This window comes from Mustelus asterias, chromosome 8, assembly GCF_964213995.1.
Source record: "Mustelus asterias chromosome 8, sMusAst1.hap1.1, whole genome shotgun sequence".
NCBI classification, from domain to species: Eukaryota; Metazoa; Chordata; class Chondrichthyes; order Carcharhiniformes; family Triakidae; genus Mustelus; species Mustelus asterias.
This window is the reverse complement of record NC_135808.1, coordinates 81,647,342-81,666,550: the sequence shown is the minus strand read 5'-3', so window position 1 is coordinate 81,666,550 and position 19,209 is coordinate 81,647,342. Positions and strand designations below refer to the sequence as shown.

The window sequence follows — 19,209 nt, the reverse complement described above, 5'->3', positions numbered from 1 at the left end:
CAACTGAACAACGTGAGAACAGACCAACTCAATTGGATGATAATGGAGAGGTGCTGGAAGAGGGTGGTGTGGTCAACCGTGTCAAAGGTTGCAGAAAGATAAGGAGGAAAAGTTTATCTTTTTGGCCTGATTTTCATTGTTGTTGACTCCATTACATTCCTCTGCTGCAGTAGTGGACATGGTGTGTATTGCTAATACTAATCATATAGGCCACTTTCATCCCTGCAGGGTCAACCTGCACTACTCCACAATAATTCTCCACATGTTCTTGGTCGTCCATTTGCCATAGGCATACCTGTAACATTATATTCTCAATAATGTACCCTTCAAATTCCTCCTGGACTCGATCTCCATATTACCTCTGACATTAGTGGACATTAGTTTGTTGATACTCTGCTCTACGTATGTAAATTTTATACAACATGCACAAGAGTACCGACATCCACTCTGCAGTTCCTCCATTTGTGTGCCCTCCATTCTCCATTTACTACCAAGGTGTAACTTCCATAGAATCCCTACTATGTAGAAGGGGTCTGCCCTCTTCTGTTTCCACTTAAACTGCTTCTATTTCTTATAGAATCCTCTCGCTTACTGCCCCCAAAGGCTTTGTCACTTCCCTATTTACCCTTTCAGCCACAAATCCCATCCAAGTTCAGGTGGAACCCATCCCATTAGTACTGTTCCTTTCTGTCCTAGAATTGGTGCCAGTGTCTCATGAAAAGGAACCCCTTTTTCCCAGATCAACCCTTTAGCCATCTGTTGATTTTCCTGATCTGTCTGCTCCAATGCCAACTTGCATATTCACTAGTTAAACATGCCCAAACAGTGTGAAGTGGCTGTAGGGAAAACATGTAAGATTTCAGTTTGTATAATTACAACCATTGTGTACAAAATAAAGACCACTATACTTGGGCTTTACAAGGCTCTGGAATAACTGCACTTGGAAATTTTTGGTGCCTGCAAAATGAATACTGAGTCTCTGAAAAGGGAAGGGATCCTAAATTCATCCAAGGGATGAATTTTTACCCTGATTTGGGAACAAGAACAAAGATGGGCAGGCATTTAGTTTAGTGCTGCCAGCCATGCTGCCAACTTGCAGTCACCGTTCTGAGTCAGTGATTTTGCTCAGAATAGGCAAGGTGGACCCCAGAAATCTCCCTGATTCAGATTGATGGCCACTTGTTGTCAGATCACCTCGGGCCAGTTTGGAATTGTTTTGGGGAACCAAAGATTCCATAATGATCCAAAGCAGCCCAGTGGACAGAGACAGCAACACGGTGGGAAGCCGGTCATGGCCATGCCATTCAATTAGAAACGGTGCATGGCTGAGAGATATCATTTAGATTTAGATTTGATTTATTATTGTCACATGTATTAGCATAAAGTGAAAAATATTGTTTCTTGCGCACTATACAGACAAAGCATACAAAGCGTACATAGAGAAGGAAAGGAGAAAGTGCAGAATGTATGCTACAGTCATAGCTAGGATGTAGAGAAAGATCAGCTTAATATGAGGTAGGTCCATTCAAAAGTCTGGTGGCAGCAGAGAAGAAGCAGTTCTTGAGTCGTTTGGTACATGTCCTCGGACTTTTGTATCTTTGTCCCAATGGAAGAAGGTGGAAGCGAAAATGTCCGGGGTGCGTGGGGTTCTTAATTATGCTGGCTGCTTTGCCAAGGCAGCGGGAAGTGTAGACAGAGTCAATGGATGGGAGGCTGATTTGCGTGTTGGACTAGGCTTTGTTCACAGCCTTTTGTAGTTTCTTGCAGTCTTGGGCAGAGCAGGAGCCATACCAAGCTGTGATACAACCAGAAATAATGCTTTCTATGATGCATCTGTAAAGGTTGGTGAGAGTCACAGCAGATATGCCAAATTTCCTTAGCCTCCTGAGAAAGTGGAGGGGTCGGTGGGCTTTCTTAACTATAGCGTCGGCATGGCAGTCCAGGACAGGTTGTTGGTGATCTGGACACCTAAAAATTTGAAGCTCTCGACCATTTGCACTTTGTCCCCGTTGATGTAGACATGGGCATGTCCTCCACTACATTTCCTGAAGTCGATGAGTGTCTCCTTCATTTCATTGACATTGACGGAGAGATTATTGTCATCGCACCAGTTCACCAGATTCTCTATCTCTTTCCTGTACTCCGCTTCATCTTTATTTGAGATCCGACCCACTACGGTGGTGGCATTAGCAAACTTGAAAATCGAGCTGATGGGGAATTTGGCCACACAGCAATTGACACACAGACACCATCATGCGAACAAAGTTAGTAATGCAACTGGCTTGTGTGTGCTCTGTCACTGGGAGGGTTGTGAGCTTGCAAGAATTGGGATCAACAGCGGCAGGTCCCTTAAGCATTGAAATTTATGCTCGGATTAAGGGAAAACTCAAATCTCTCAACACTGCCTACAGTGCCATGCCAGTCACTGTTTCAGTCACTGTGCCTTGAACTTTTTCATCTCTGGCTCACTCTCAGGATCAGCAGCTGACCTTGGTGGCTTCTCTCAAGCATTGCATCTCACCCTGTTTGAGAGAGCTGGGAAACTCATACAATTTCAAACAAATTAGACCTTACAAGCACAAAGACAGTAGAATGTGGCTCCATCGCTGGATTCCCACAGGTGCAGGATCTCATCACTTGCACCCATGTGACCATCAGGGTGCCAAATGAGCAACCAGTGAGATTCATCAACAAGAAGGGCTTCCATTCCCTAAACCTTCAACTGATACACAACCAAAGCAACATCTTTATGCACGTGTGTACTCACTAACCTGGCAGCTGCAGTTATCAGTTTTACATTTAAGTTTAAAATCTTGTACTTTGTGCTTTGATGGAAAGTTATGGTTGAAATTGGAACACCATCATAATTTTCTTTTCCTTTTTACTGTTATAAAATAATAAACTTCATACAAAGGGTAGTGGCAATCTCGAACTCTCTCCCTGAATAAAGTTTGAGGATCAGAGTTGAATAAAAATTTTAAAACTGAAATTAATGAATGTTTGTTCAGTAAGGGTATTAAGAGTTATGGTACCAAGGCAGGTAGATGAAGAGTTAAGAAACCAAGGCAGATAGGTGAAGGTAAGATACAGATCAGCCATGTCCAAAATGAATGGTGGAACATGCTCAAGGGGCTGAATGGCCTGCTCCTGTTCCTATGCATTATATAGCTTTCCTCATCCTCCAACAGTCCAAGGTTTTGCAGGTCTTTATGTCACTACCAAAATTCAGTGGATGAATTCTCAGACAAGGACGAGAGATAGCTATTGACCTCTTTACGGGACCCCCTAAACAGAGGTGCTACTACCAAAGCCAACTGCATACAAGGATCCCCAATATGCAGGTCATCAGGCTTCTGAAGATGCAGTTCTAGTGTCTGGCCCGGTTGGGTGGCGACTTGCTGCAAGGATCATCTGCATTGTGGTGGTCCGCTGTGCTCTCCATAGCATGGCTGTCCAGGGAGCTGGGCCTGAAAGAAGATTAAGCATTAAATCAACCCACTTCTTCAGAGGTGGAGGAGAAAGATGCAAAACAGAACGGCACTCAAGCTGTACAGGAAGTTGGCTGGAGCCAGCTCAGGAGTCAAAGTTCTGATCAGGATGAAAGAAATGCTAATGAACATCTGATCCAGGCACATTTCTCCCGAGTGTGATTCATCCAGCAGCACCATGTTCTCTGACACTCATTTTGATCTCCCTTTCAGAACACATCAATTTAAAAATATAGCTTTAAATAAGAACATAAGAAATAGGAGCATGAGTAGGCCATCTAGCCCCTCGAGCCTGCCCCGCCATTCAATAAGATCATGGCTGATCTGACGTGGATCAGTACCACTTACCCGCCTGATCCCCATAACCCTTAATTCCCTTACCGATCAGGAATCCATCCATCCGCGCTTTAAACATATTCAGCGAGGTAGCCTCCACCACCTCAGTGGGCAGAGAATTCCAGAGATTCACCACCCTCTGGAAGAAGAAGTTCCTCCTCAACTCTGTCTTAAACTGACCCCGCTTTATTTTGAGGCTGTGTCCTCTAGTTTTAACTTCCTTACTAAGTGGAAAGAATCTCTCCGCCTCCACCCTATCCAGCCCCCACATTATCTTATAAGTCTCCATAAGATCCCCCCCTCATCCTTCTAAACTCCAACGAGTACAAACCCAATCTCCTCAGCCTCTCCTCATAATCCAAACCCCTCATCTCCGGTATCAACCTGGTGAACCTTCTCTGCACTCCCTCCAATGCCAATATATCCCTCCTCATATAAGGGGACCAATACTGCACACAGTATTCCAGCTGCGGCCTCACCAATGCCCTGTACAGGTGCATCAAGACAATAGATCCATTCCAGCCACCAATGGATGTTGCATGGTTTTACCGTTCAAAGACTAGGGCTTCCCTTCAGCATTTCTTCCTTCATTTGCAGTCATGTTAAAGAATCAAGCTTACATATAGGGAGCATGGCTCAGCATTTCCAGTGTTATTAATACATTACAAAGTGTACATTTACAAGTGCACTGACCAACGCAGTGGCTTTCTGTCTCAGCCACTTCCACATGATGCCTCAGATGAGGCTGCTTCTATGTTGTAAACCTCTATGACTCTACGAAATGCAAGCTTGTGTCTGCTTCCGGCTGTGATGCATGTAGCAGTTGTCATCATCATGGAGAGGTGCCAGTGCAGAAATCTCCAGAGATTGCTGCTGGCATCAATTAAGCAGTGGTCAAGGAAGCTAATGAGGATGATCGTGCTATGTGAGGGTTGGCACCCCACCCTCATTGGTGACTGCCTCAGCCTTTAGATAGCACTCTGGATTGCAGTAGGGGACCACCATCTGGGGTGCAACAGGCATGTTACTCCATGCTTCTTTGCAACATCAGAGCCGCTGACCAGTCAATGCTCCAGAGCATTGCATGTATTTTGTGCATGTCAGTGCATTGTTCCTGCATCTACTCCTTTTGCTGTCTCACATGACTCTTCATAAGTTTGGCCAGTGCACTCCATCCCTTCAATTACAGAATTCAATATTTTTTCACCTTCACCTCCAGGTATCCATCTCTCTCATGTGGCATCATCCTTGGACTATCAATCCCACCTCCTCCATAGCTGTAATGATGATAAGCAAGGGCACCCTCCTCCACTGAGAGCCCTCTCACTTGTATTCTGTGTCCTCTTTGCTTGCGAGGACTAGAAAATAGAGATAAGGTAATGCTGACCTCAGCTACAAAGAATACAAAAAATTTCTCTCTTCTCTCTCACATCACTGTCTATACCCCCTCCTGCCAATCTATCTATCTATATCTTTGTCATCAAACTGTTACAGTGTAATTTGGAACATAGAAATTTGCATTCTTGCTGAACTGGTGTTATTTAGCATCCATTATGTTATGAACATTGCTTCATTGGTTTAGGCATTGTCTGTGGTAAAGTACAACATACATGTCTCATTTAAAAATTAGTTTTGTGTTATGTTCCTCACCAGAGGGCGATTCTTCAAGCCTCAAAGCTCCACACAGGATATTTGCCTCAATCTTGCCTTCCGGTGTTGCTTTTTGTGATTACGGGTTTGCAGATGAGGGAAATAAGGAGCAGGAAGAACGTTATAAGGAATTGTTGGATTATGACCTAAACCCAGCACAGTTGGATAGAGCAGAAGAAACCATGTTGGGTGAGTATTTGCACACCTTTACCATGTAAATGCTGGCAAACTGTATTCCTTTAAAATTGAGGTGATTATGATTCTAACAGTCTGTTCACTTGCAATTACATTGCTGCATGTGTCTATATTAAAAATGCTTGTTAAGGCTCTGAAATAGAGATCCACTTAAGTTTATTTTTTGAGCTGGTTGAATGGATTAAATGATAATAGTGATGCCTCCTTTGTTATATTTGAGCAGTCGGAAATTAAGTAATGGTTAACAAATTTGCAAAGATAGATACATGTTATAAAGCTTAATAACAAAAAAATTCTGCTAACAGGAACTATACTTCAGTTAGTATTAATTCAGCTTTCTGTAGACGTGTTCGGAGCTTCTTATGGGAACACTGCAACTTTATTTTTTCGTGTAAGCATCTTGTCAAATTGATTTTAAAAGGCTTTTGCAGATGTCTTATCCTCGAGCAATTTGTCCATATTAGCATAGATAAGGTAAGAAATATAGCCAAGAAATTTTGAGGTGAATGTCAGATAGGAATTTCAGTGGATTGCTGTAATGACGGTGCAGTCACGTTTAAACATCCATCAAGATTACAAAAACATTAATGGATATTGAACACATATTTGTTGCACCCCAAGTGGCAGGAAAGTAACAAATGGAATTTGAGTTAGGGAGAGCACACAAAGCTAGGGAATACACATTAAATAGAAGGACATTGAGAGGGGTAGAGGAGGTGAGAGACCTTGGAGTGCATGTCCAGAGGTCCCGAAAGATGCCAGGACAGGTGGATAAGATGGTAAAGAAAGCATATGGAATACTTTCCTTTGTTAGACGAGGTATTGAACACAAAAGCAGGAATGTATTTCAGGAACTGTATAAGCGCACGTTTGACCAGAGCTGGAATTTTGTGCGCAGTTCTGGTCACCACATTACAAGAAGGACATAATTGCTCTGGAGAAAATACAGAGGAGATTTACAAGAATGTTGCCCAGACTTCAAAATTGCAGCCATGAGGAAAGATTAGATTGCATCACAGGAGGGGTGACTTAATTGAGATATTCAAAATTGAGCAACCTAGATAAAGTAAGCAGGAAAGATCTAGCATGTCAAAGCAAGTACCAGGAGGTATGGATTTAAGTTGATTAGTAGAAGGATTAGCGAGGATATGAGGAAAAGTCTATTCACTTAGAGCAGGGGTCTCCAAACTACGGCCCGCGGGCCACATCCGGCCCACAGCCAGTGGGGCGGGACGGGATTCCCGCTGCCGAAAACACTCCCGCGTCCGGAACCCCGCCGCTGACTCAGGATCCAGACGCGGGGACAGAAGCCACAGGCCGGACATTTGCTGCCGCTCCGCGCAGTGTCTGATGGACCCATGGGAATCCCCACCCTCTTTACCGGCCTATTGTCCAATCAGAGCTGCCGTCCTGTGACTGACAGTTCATTAAATGAATCAGCAATTGAGACATCTGTTATCCAATTGCCACTCTGCACTGACTGAGTGACAGCTGCTTTATCCAATCCGTAAGCTCCATCTGTCTGAAATGAGCGAGAACAATGACAATGATGGCGGCAATTCAGACCAATTCAGTTATGGAAGGAAAAAAGAAAAGAAAAGTGGACAGTGAGTGCCGCCGGTTTAATGAAGAATGGGGTGTAAAGTACTTCTTTGTACAAGCAGGTGATAAAGCCTTGTGTGTCATATGCAACGAAACTGTTGCAGTTTTGAAGGAGTACAATGTACGTCGGCACTATGAGACCAAACATGAACCAAGTTATTCCCAATTCACAGGAACACAGCGTTCGGAAAAATTTGAATCAATGCAACGCAGGTTGCTTTCCCAACAAGCTTTTTTTACGCAGAAGATAACTGAAAATGAAGCTTTAACCAGGGCCAGTTACAAACTAGCTTATGTGTTGGCTAAAAGAGGAAAGCCATTCACCGATGGAGATCTCATCAAAGAGTGTATAATGGAAGCAGTGGAAGAGTTATGCCCAGAAGCAAATCTGTTCAAAATCATCAGTCTTGCACCAAATACTGTTGCTTGTAGAATTGAGGATATAGGAAGCAATATATTTCATCAAATTGCAGACAAAGCAAGAAATTTTCAGTTGTATTCTCTCGCACTTGATGAATTGACTGATGTGTGTGACACATCACAACTCCTAGTATTCATCCGTGGCGTCGACAATGGATTTAATGTGACACAAGAATTAGCATCAGTGCATACCATGCAAAGCACAGTAACTGGAGAAGACATCTTCAAAGAATTGCAAAAAACTGTGTTAGAATATAACCTGGAGTGGAATAAACTGCAATGCGTGACAATTGATGGAGGAAAGAACATGTCTGGGGTGACGAAAGGTTTGGTTGGACAAATCACAAAAGCTTGTGAGGTTGGTGGATTCTCAAAGCCCATGTTTCTGCATTGCATTATCCATCAACAAGCATTGTGCGGAAAATATGTGGATATGTCTTGCGTTCTGAAACCTGTTGTTTCAACAGTGAATTTCATTCGACCTCACGGGCTTAATCTTCGCCAGTTTCGTGATTTTCTGAAAGAAACTGATTCTGAGTTCGGTGACTTGCCTTATTATACAGCAGTTCGATGGCTTAGTTGTGGAAAGGTTCTATCACGGTTCTTTCAGCTCAGAGAGGAAATTGATTCCTTTCTCACAGAGAAGAATCGACCCGAACCACTTTTATCAAACACTGACTGGCTTTGGAAATTGGCATTTTTTGCAGACGTGACAGGCCATATGAATCAATTGAATCTGAAGTTGCAAGACGAAACAAATTTGATTTGTGATCTATTTGCGCATGTCAAAGCATTCAGGGCAAAACTGATGCTATTTCAAGGTCAGCTGAAAGTTCATAACTTGGTTCATTTTCCATGTTGTGAAAAATTTCATGAAGAAAGTGAAGCAGAATTTCCTTCTTCATTTGCAACAGAAATCATTAAGGACTTGCAAAAACAATTTCAGGAACGATTTTCTGATCTTGATGGAAACACAGATGAAATAAAGCTGTTTCAAAATCCATTTCAAAATGCAATGTTGAAACACTCCCAAGTTATTGGGAAATTATTGATCTCCAATCAGATGACATGCTGAAAGACAAGTATAAAGAAGGAAATCTGATCCAATTTTATAAATCTTTGCAGCCTGAGCAGTTTCCAAATTTGAAGCGATTTGCATGTGGATTTGTATCAGTTTTTGGTACCTGTGTGAACAAACATTTTCAAAAATGAAGTATGTCAAATCCAAATATCGCGCAAATTTATCTGATGAGCATTTGAAGTCCATTCTAATAATTGGCTCCTCAAGCTTGAAACCTCAGTTCAGCAATATTTTGAAATTAAAAAAGCAGTTCCATCATTCCCATTAATCTTGTGCAAAACTTCATGATTTGTTGGTTACGATTGAAAACTCCAATTGCCAGAATTGTGTAGAAAGGTGCAGACTGAATTTATTTTTGTTTGACCTTTATTAATGGTTCAAGTTTATTTTGAATTTCTTTGCTTTGTTTTACTGAAGTTCTTTCTTGGGGCGTGTTTATTTTTCTTATTGTGTGCCACAAAATTGGGCAAATTCTCATTTCAAGTAAACATTTGTAAAATTTCAGTAAATAAAATTAATTAAAGAATGAATAGCCTGCTTTTCTCATCTGCAGTTAAGTAATGGATTATTTTGTCAGAGGATTTGCTAATGTTTGACATTTTTGCTCATTATATATCATTTCTCAGTGTAAGCACGGCATTGTTTCTTTGTAATTGTCACATTTCTCTTTTGTTCTGAATCATATGCTGATTACAAAGATGATCCAAATAAAACTTATTCATTCATTTTTATTCATTCATTTATAAAACTAATTTTTTTTCTTTGGCCCCCGAAAATGTGTAAAATATACGATGTGGACCTCGTACTGAAAAGTTTGGAGACCCCTGACTTAGAGGGTCGTGGGCATTTGGAATTCACTGCCCAAATTGGTGGTTCAGGTTGAAACGCTCAATTTATTTAAAAGGTACCTGTATGTGCACCTGAAATGCTGTAACCTGCAAGGCTGTGGACCAGGTGCTGGAAAGTGGGATTAAAATGAGCAGCTAGTTTCTTTATTCCTCTCTTTCTCGGCTGACGCAGACACGATGAGTGCCATAACTTTTCTGTGATCCACTGGTCTCCCATGTTGTGTTATCCAGGAACCACATCTCGTTTCTGGCTGTAACAGGAAGGTAAAGCTTGGTCAACTAAGGGAATACTTCTGTTGGAAGTGATAATGATAGTGATGCACAACAAAATGTCAAATTGTGATATAAGGTTAGGTAAAATAAGGAATCTGTCGCCTTGAACGAAGTAAACGGGAAGAGAGCAATTAAAGATGCATGACAAGTGCAATGAAAAATGACCTGGAGCATTACTTAAAGTTGAATAATGGCTGTAAAAAGGCAGACAAAGGTACGAACTGGAGAAAGACATGTTCATAAAATAAATCTTGCAGAATATCTAAAATTCTGGAAAGGAGAGACATTTCAAGATTTCTAAGGAAGAACAAGCTAGAAGTCCAACTGGCTTCCTTATCTTTACTGATCTTTGATGTATGATATATATATATGCAATTTTGGATTTCTACTTCGAATCATAGAATCCCTACAGTACAGAAAGAGGCCATTCGGCCCATCGAGTCTGCACCGACCACAATCGCACCCAGGCCCTATCCCCATATCCCTACATATTTTACCTGCTAATCCCTCTAATCTACGCATCTCAGGACACTAAGGGGCAATTTTAGCATAGCCAATCAACCTAACCCGCACATCTTTGGACTGTGGGAGGAAACCGGAGCACCCGGAGGAAACCCACGCAGACACGAGGAGAATGTGCAAACTCCACACAGACAGTGACCCAAGCCGGGAATCGAACTCGGGTCCCTGGAGCTGTGAAGCAGCAGTGCTAACCACTGTGCTACCGTGCCGCCCCTTCATGGTTCTTTAATTCTTTATGATCAGATGATTGGCCAAAGATGTATGTAGTTGCATCATTTGATAAATTGATAACTATGCAGTTAAATATGGTTTAACTTGAACAGTTTTGGTCTTCATGCTACTTTATTCTGTAATAATTGTGTAGCCTTGTAACTATTCTGCATTGCACAGGTAGCATGTACTCATGGTTTTCTGTCTTGATAGAACTTTATGTACTTTTGTCCGTATGAAATATAAAGCTTGTTCTGTGTTACAATGATTATTATCATTGAAATTTTGCTTCCTATTTGCTGAAGTTTATTCATATACGGAGACTATCAAGTAAAGTAGCAATGCCCAGGGTTAGCAAAGCATTCTTGCATGATCGCCTGCTCATAGGAAATGTCTTGAGTGTGGAACCATATGGTTGCATATGGAATCTGCAGGTTACAAATATAAAATTCATGTTTTGTAAAAATTTAAGGTTTTTACAGCAGATCCTGTTCAGCTGCAGCATTAAAGTTAGAACTCCTTTGTTCATATAGACCTTGAACATTGACCAGCTCCCACAACACAAAACTTAGAAATAAAGATAAGACTTTTATGTGAAAATTCATGAGGTCACTTTTGAAGTGAAACAATAGGGAAGGTGGAAGAAGGTGCATTGGCCAGTATTAGACATTGCAAAATGGCTAACAATTGCTGCCTGGTCATTAAGCAGGATACAGACAATGTAGCATCTATGATTGCAATTCATAACTCCAAAATCTCCTGATGGCTTTCCAGCATCAAAAGCCCATTACACTGTCCATAATTGGATAGTGAGCTTTTCCTCTGGCCAGTATTTGGCCAAGTCAGGGAAAATCATGCACGAATGCCTGTTCCCTGCACACTGCAGGCTTCTGATCCCAATTGGACCATGATGAACAGTACTACTTCTCACAAGTATGGTGAATTTGTGGAACTCGGCCTCATAGCCTGGTGGAGTCTGAATCATTAAATGGTTTCAAAAAGGAACTAGGTATATTTCTGATTTTTAAAAAAAGGTTAAAGGGACATAGGAACAGGTAGGGAGTTGGATTTAAGACCATGAAGAGATCAGCTATGATCTGATTGAAAAGCGGAGGACCCCCCTCTTCCCCATCTTGTTCTCTTTTCTGTTATGGCTTAACTGTGCCTGAACCAAATAGAAGTTGGAACTGAGAGCAGTTGGGTTTCATATATATTGACTATGCTTCCCGTCTTACAAATAGCCTACTGGATTTAGTGTCAACTGATTGATGCACTGCAGGTTGTCCAGAAGAGCTCTGGGCTAGCACCCTCCAAAGTGATGGGGCCAAGCAGATATAAGGATGAAAGCTTAGAGAGTCATGCCATTAGCAGTGCCTCAACAGCAAGTGAGCTTTCTGTGAGGAAGGGTGAGGGGTCCACAGTGGCCTCTCCACCTGCAGAGCAGATGGGATGCAATGAGGCCACGATGCATAGCCTTATCACATTTTCACTGAGGCCTAAGACCCCTGTACCACTCATTGAGGAGAGTGTGAGTAACTGAAGCTTCACTCACCTTGGTGGCGCAAATAAGGTAATTCATCCTTTTGCAGCATTGCAAGGCAGTCCTCTACTGGAGGCTCTGGGCACTGACTGCCCTGGTGACTTGCTGCCATGCATGGTTCATCTCCCTGCTTAGCCGCCTCCTCCTCCCATTTGGTGGGTAGAGGACATCCCTCCTGGCCTACACTTAGTTAAACAGGACTCCCAGGGAGACATTATTGAACTTGTGTTCTGGCACTCTGAATCCACACATTTCCCATGGCTAATCCATCTAACCTATAAATCTTGAGACACTAAAGGACAATTTAGCATAACCAGTTGACCTATCCTGGTATCTTTTAAATATGATACCTGGATATGATGGTTGGGCACTTGCCATCCAGCCCAATTTGCCGCGAAAAATGTCAGGAAACCCTCTGATTGGATAGTTAATGAAACCAGATTGCTCGGTCCCCATTCCCACCCTGCCACAGGACTTAATCCCAGAAGGGAAAGTTCCGCCTTTGCTGCGTTTCTACCTATTGAAGGAGCATATGCAATGGGTATCCCATAGTATTTCTGCTATAAACCCTTTTCAAAAAGAGCAGTTTATTAGCTTTCAGGTGCATTACATCCCATTCAGTGCATGCTGAAGTACATAAGAGATATAGGTTAAATGTTGAAATTGCCTCAGATGGTGAGCAGAGGAAAAGTACTTTGGCAGATGGCCTGAGCTTAAAATTGGAAATAGCTTTTCTTATCCATTTTACTTTCTCCAGGGATGTCTCAACAATTTATTTAATAGTTACACAGAGCGCATAAATGGACCTTCAAATTAAATGTCAAAAAGAGCAAATGCTTTTATTAATCCTTTATAGACGTACAAAATTTTCCAACTTGACTTTCTTGGCTTGACTTAAACTTGACTTTCATTGTTTGTAGAAATATTCACCAGAACTTTTTCAGCAAGGGTATAAAATGCAATATCAGATTGGTCAATCATGACACACATTGAAGAAAGAAAATTCAGGCAGAAAATCCATTTTGTACCCTCAGTAAAGTTGAAAGTTCCATGTGATATATTTAAAGTAAATTTAATATTTTAATTTGCTGAAGTTCATGAATAAGGAATATGCTTCTTTTCTACTATCCACTTGTCTAACATTGTTCCATTTTTATTTTATTTTATACTTCGATGCAACAACTACAGAAGAGATGGGGGCCAAAGGAGCCGAAGGTAAGTTTTGAGGCTATATGATTCAACAAATGGGAGACTATGGGTCCATAATTAAACAGTGAGAAGAATGAGAGATTCATGTAAGAGATAAATGTCTAGATTGTCTATGCATTTCGAAACAATGGGTGAAAAATGTAACCATAATGGTTATAACTTTGAACTGTTAAGATTAAGACTTCATATTGAGGATTTGATTTGATTTATTATTGTTACATGTGACAATATAGTGAAAAGTATTGTTTCTTGCACACTATACAGACAAAGCATACTGTTCATAGAGAAGGAAACGCGAGAGTGTAGAATGTAGTGTTACGGATATAGTTAGGGGGTAAAGATCAACTTAATGCAAGGTAGGTCCATTCAAAAGTCTGATGGCAGCAGGGAACAAGCTGTTCTTGTGTCGGTTGGTACGTGACCGCAGACTTCTATATCTTTTTCCCAATGGAGGAAGGTGGAAGAGAGAATGTCCAGGTTGCGTGGAGGCCTTAATTATGCTGGCTGCTTTGCCAAGGCAGCGGCAAGTGTAGACAGAGTCAATGGATGGGAGGCTGGTTTGCGTGATGGATTGGGCTATTTTCACGACCTTTTGTAGTTTCTTGCGATCTTGGGCAGAGCAGGAGCCATACCAAGCTGTAATAACAACCAGAAAGAATGCTTTCAACAGCACATCTGTAAAAGCTGGTGAGAGTCGTAGCTGACATGCCAAATTTCCTTAATCTTCTGAGAAAATAGAGTTATTGCAGCGGTGCTGGTATTTTCATGTTACTTTGTGAGTCTGTCCTATCTTTCTTATGATATCATATGTTTACCTGGTGTAATATTGCATTTATGGGCAATACTATTCAATAACATTTTGAAAAGATCAGAGTATGAAACAAGTTTTCCCTTCGGAGCTAGTCTATACCACAAGATAATGTGATTTCTCCCATGGTGAGACTTCTGGATCTAATCAAACAAAGAAGATAGGGTGTGAATTGGGGAGCTAGCATCAATCATCTCATAAGAGAAAGAAGGGAAATAAAACTAGAGTCAATAGCTCTGTGATTTAAAACCACTCTTTCACTTGCTGTATGCTAGGATACTCCTGTTTTCTAATAAAATTTTGATACTTCTCTGGAAAGCCAGGGAGAAATGTTGCTGAAACCAAGGGCCAAGTGGATCAGGATTGACAAATGACAAATTTTTCTGGACTGTAAACTAAGGGAAAGTGGAGCACAGATGGCCACAAGACTTTATTCTGAACACCACTGGTTTCAAATTATTGCAGAACCCTAGTACACCTAAAATTGGAAAACGTAGAGCTCCAAATCCTGAAGTAAATATTGACTCACAATTAATTCTATGATCGTTAATCTTCGTACATTAACATTAGCTGCAGTGACATACTGATATGTAAGAAGAGAGTGTCATTGCAACCTTAGAAAGTGGCAAATCCTTTAACTGACACTGTGCCTTTAGTTAAGGTCATTGTGCTAACCCACTTTACAAGTTACTTGGAATTTTCATTTTGCTCCCCATCATTCATACCAAGTGGGAGCTTAAAGCTTTCTGTGACACAAAGAACAAAGAACAATACAGCACAGGAACAGGCCCTTCGGCCCTCCAAGCCCGCGCCGCTCCCCGGTCCAGGATTGAATCCTGAATCCAGGATCTCCGCCCAATTTTCCAGCCTATCTACATACCAATATCCTATCCACCGAGCTGTCCCCCACAGCTACGATGCTTTGTTCATTACAACCTATTAACTCACCCCCACCCCCCCCTTTTAGACCATGTGATCTCCAGGGAGAGGCGAAAACCCAGAGTGAAAAACCCCAGGGCCAATATGGGGAAAAAAAAATCTGGGAAATTCCTCTCCGACCCCCTGAGGCGATCGAAACGAGTCCAGGAGATCACAATGGCCCTGATCGGAAAATGCTTCCCAACCCGAGTCATTTCCACTTCCACGAGAAACAAGGAACAATTAGCCCGCGCCGCTCCCTGGTCCAAACTAGACCACTCTTTTGTATCCCTCCATTCCCACTCCGTTCATATAGCTGTCTAGATAAGTCTTAAACGTTCCCAGTGTGTCCGCCTCCACCACCTTGCCCGGCAACACATTCCAGGCCCCCACGACCCTCTGTGTGAAATATGTCCTTCTGATATCTGTGTTAAACCTCCCCCCCTTCACCTTGAACCTATGACCCCTCGTGAACGTCACATTCTTACATATTTTGTAAATTGTCACTTGAACCTTGATCAGTGATGTTGTCAAAGTTGAAAGATTTGGGGCTTGCTTAAAGTATAGTTTATATGTCAGATTTTTGTTCATGTACTTAAATATGCCTAATTGTGTTTAGGCATAAATCATGTTATTGCCAGGTGCTTTACAGCTTTACACCACTCGTATAGATCCTTAGCCTTAGCTGGTACCTTCTGCATTTGAATATTCTGCCACCAAGCACAGTCTCAGGAAGCATTGTATCAGCAGTGCAGATAATTTTCAAATTGAGATAATAAATTTCAATATTGACAGTCAGAAAGCTATCTATTGCAGTGAATTCCTCTGCCTTTCCCATAATTATCAAGTCTACTGAATTTTTGAAAATTAAAATCAAAGCATCAATTATCTCACTAGTCAATTATTTTAAGCTCTGAGGATGAAGTCCATCAGGACTCGGGCTTATCAACGCACAGTTCCAACAATTTGCTAAGTACCATTTCCCTGATTATTGTAGTTCTTTTTTAATTCCTCTCTCCCTTCCACTTTCTAACCTACAGCCCTTTCTGAGATGCTGTATCCTCTATAGTGCAACACACCTATTCAATTCATCTGCCTTCTCCTTATTTTCTATTATTAGACTCCAGACTCACTTTCTATAGGATCAACATTCACTGTCAACTCTTTTCACTGTCTATCCTTAAATTTCTACTGAGATTCCTCTCCTGATTAATCTTTTAGTAATTTTTTACTTTTTTTTATACTCTGTCCATTCTTCTGACCTGCCACCCATCTTTGTTCAATTATATGCTTTTTCTTCATGTTTGATACTATCTTTAACTTCCTTAGTTAACCATCATACTGGGCCTTCCCCTTGGATTTTTTCTTGTTGGAATGTATCAATTCTGTGTATTCTGAAATGCCCCTTTAAATGTATGTATCTCTATTGATCTATCGCTTAATGTAAATTGCCAGTTCACTTTTGCTAGCTCTGCTTTCATGCCCACACAATTTCTCCTAGTTAAGTTTCAAATACTATCTCAGACTCACTTTTCTCTCCCTCAAACTGAATATAAAATTCAGTCGTATTATCATCACTGCTATATAGAGGCACCTTCACTTTGAGGTCACCAAATAATCCTAACTTGTAATCACTCTATAAACTGTTCTCTGGTTGGCTCCAGAACGTGCTCATCCAGGAATTTATCCTGAAGACATTCTGTGAATTTGTCATTTACACCACTTTTGCACATCTGATTATTCCAGTCTATGTGTAAGATTAAAATCACCCATAATCACCTTTCTGACAAATTCCCACTATTTCTTCTGTGATACCTCTGTTAGGTGATCTGTACACCACTCCCACATGTGGCTTCTGGCCTATATCATTCCTTATCTCTACCAAACCGCTTATTCACCCTGGTTTTCTGAACTTGGATCATCCCTCTCTATTGTACTAATCTTATCCTCAACTACCAGAACTACCTCTCCACTTTTTCCTAACTTCCTATCCTTCCTAAAGGTCACATACCCTTCAATATTTAGGTCCCAGTGTTTGCCATCTTGCAGCCATATTTCTATAATGGCTGATAGATCATACTTATTAATCTCTATTTGCACCATCAGTTCATCTGTTTTGTTCCGAATGCTATGCGCATTCAGATACAGAGCCTTAAGTTTTGTACTTCTATTATTTTTTAACCTCCAGCCTTATCTGTTGATTTAATCTTAGATTTGTACTTCTTGTCCCTTCCTGACATGATCCCTTCATCATTTCCGATATTAATACCTTCCTCTCTTCCCTTGTTTCTATTCTTTGATGTACCACATCTGCCCACATTTGATCCCCTGCCCCACTAATTATTTTAAAACCCTTCTGTTCCCTAGTTGTACGGTTTTAAAGAACACTGGTCCCAGCAGGGTTCAGGTGTAGACCGTCCCAACAGTTCAGACAGACTTTCCCCAGTACTGGGTGTCAGTGCCCAACAAACCAGAGCCCACTTCTCCCACCAATCTTTGAGACATGTATTCATCTTTCTAATTTTAGGTACCCTATGTCAATTTGCCTGTGGCTCAGGTACTAATCCAGAGATTATAACCTTGGAGGTTATGCTTTTAAACTTTGTGTCTAGCTCCTCATGCTCTCTATGCATACCTTCTTTCCTAGTTCTACCTATTTCATTGGTACCTACATGGACCATGGATTTGCCTCTCCCACTGCAAGTTCCTCTCCAGCCCTAAGCAAGTAACCTGAACATTTGCCCATTGTAATTTGTAACTGAGCATATTGAGGGTGTATGACTTTTAGGAATGATGGAAAGTTAGGAGAAGATGAAGGGGTGGTTCATAAGTTCATAAAATATACAAGCAGAATTAGGCCATTCAGCCCATCAACTCTTCTCTGACATTTGATCATGGCTGATATACCTCAATTTGATCTCCCCTCATTCTTCTAAATTCCAGAGAGTATAGGCCTACGCTGTTCAATCTCTCCTCATATGATATTTCTGGAATCAATCTAGTAAACCTCCTCTGAACTGCCTCCAATGCCACTACATCTTTCCACAAATACGGGAATCAAAACTGTGCACAATACTCCAGGTGCGGCCTCGCCAATGCCTTGTATAGTTGCAACAATACTTCCTTATCTTTATATTCTATTCCTTCAGCTATAAATGCTAACATTCCATTCGCTTTCTTTCTTATTTGCTGTACCTGCATGCTAGTTTTCTGTGACTCATGAACGAGGACACCCAGATCCCTCTGTGCTGGAACACCCTGAAGTTTTTCCCCATTTAGATAATAAGTCGCCTTCCCATTTTTGCGACCAAAATGCATGACCTCTCACTTATCCATGTTAAACTCCATCTGCCACATTTTGGCCCACTCTCCTAACCTATCTATATCCATTCGTAAGGTTCTTATTTCCTCATTCCAACTTATTGTCCTGCCTATTTTTGTGTCATCTGTAAATTTGGCTGTAGAGCTTTCTACCCCTGTATCCAAATCATTAATATAGATTGTAAATAGTTGGGCCCAAGGACCGAATCCTGTGGCACCCCACTAGTTACTTCTTGCTATCCAGAAAAAAAAACATTTATCCTGACTCTGTCTTCTGTCCATCAGCCAGTCACCTATCCAAGCTAATAAATTGCCCCTAATCTCATATGTGATGTAACCTTGTGAATTAACCTTTTGTGCGGCACCTTATCAAATGCATTCCGGAAGCCCAGATATACTACATCTACAGGATCCCCATTATCCACTTTACTTGTTACATCTTCGAAGAGTGCTAGCAAATTAGTCAAACATGATTTGCCCTTCATGAAACCATGCTGACTCTGATGCATAGCGTTTTGACTTACCAAATGCCCTGATAATGCTACCTTGATAATTGATTCTAACACTTTTCCAACAACAGATGTTAAACTAACTGGTCTGTAGTTTCCCACATTTTGCCTTTCTCCATTTTTGAATAAGGGCATTACAATAAGGGGTTTTGTAACTGGAGTCTAGTTCACTCAACTTGAGTGCTGGTGGGATCTCCATTTTTCTCCATAAGGTTCAAATGCTGAGCCAATACTTCATCAGAACACTGGAGTAGAAGTAGGCCATTCAGCCTATCAGGC

The 19,209-nt window shown here is 41.3% G+C and overlaps 1 protein-coding gene across 6 annotated transcripts in view; it reads left to right on the top strand.

Moving 5' to 3' along the window:
- odr4 (odr-4 GPCR localization factor homolog) overlaps positions 1-19,209 on the top strand; it is a 97,813-nt gene that overhangs the window by 65,141 nt on the left and 13,463 nt on the right. For all 6 annotated transcript variants that reach the window (XM_078218343.1, XM_078218344.1, XM_078218346.1 and 3 more), the window contains 2 exons: positions 5,478-5,663; positions 13,354-13,380. In XM_078218343.1, coding sequence (XP_078074469.1) covers positions 5,478-5,663; positions 13,354-13,380 — 213 coding nt within the window. The remainder of the gene's footprint in view (positions 1-5,477; positions 5,664-13,353; positions 13,381-19,209) is intronic.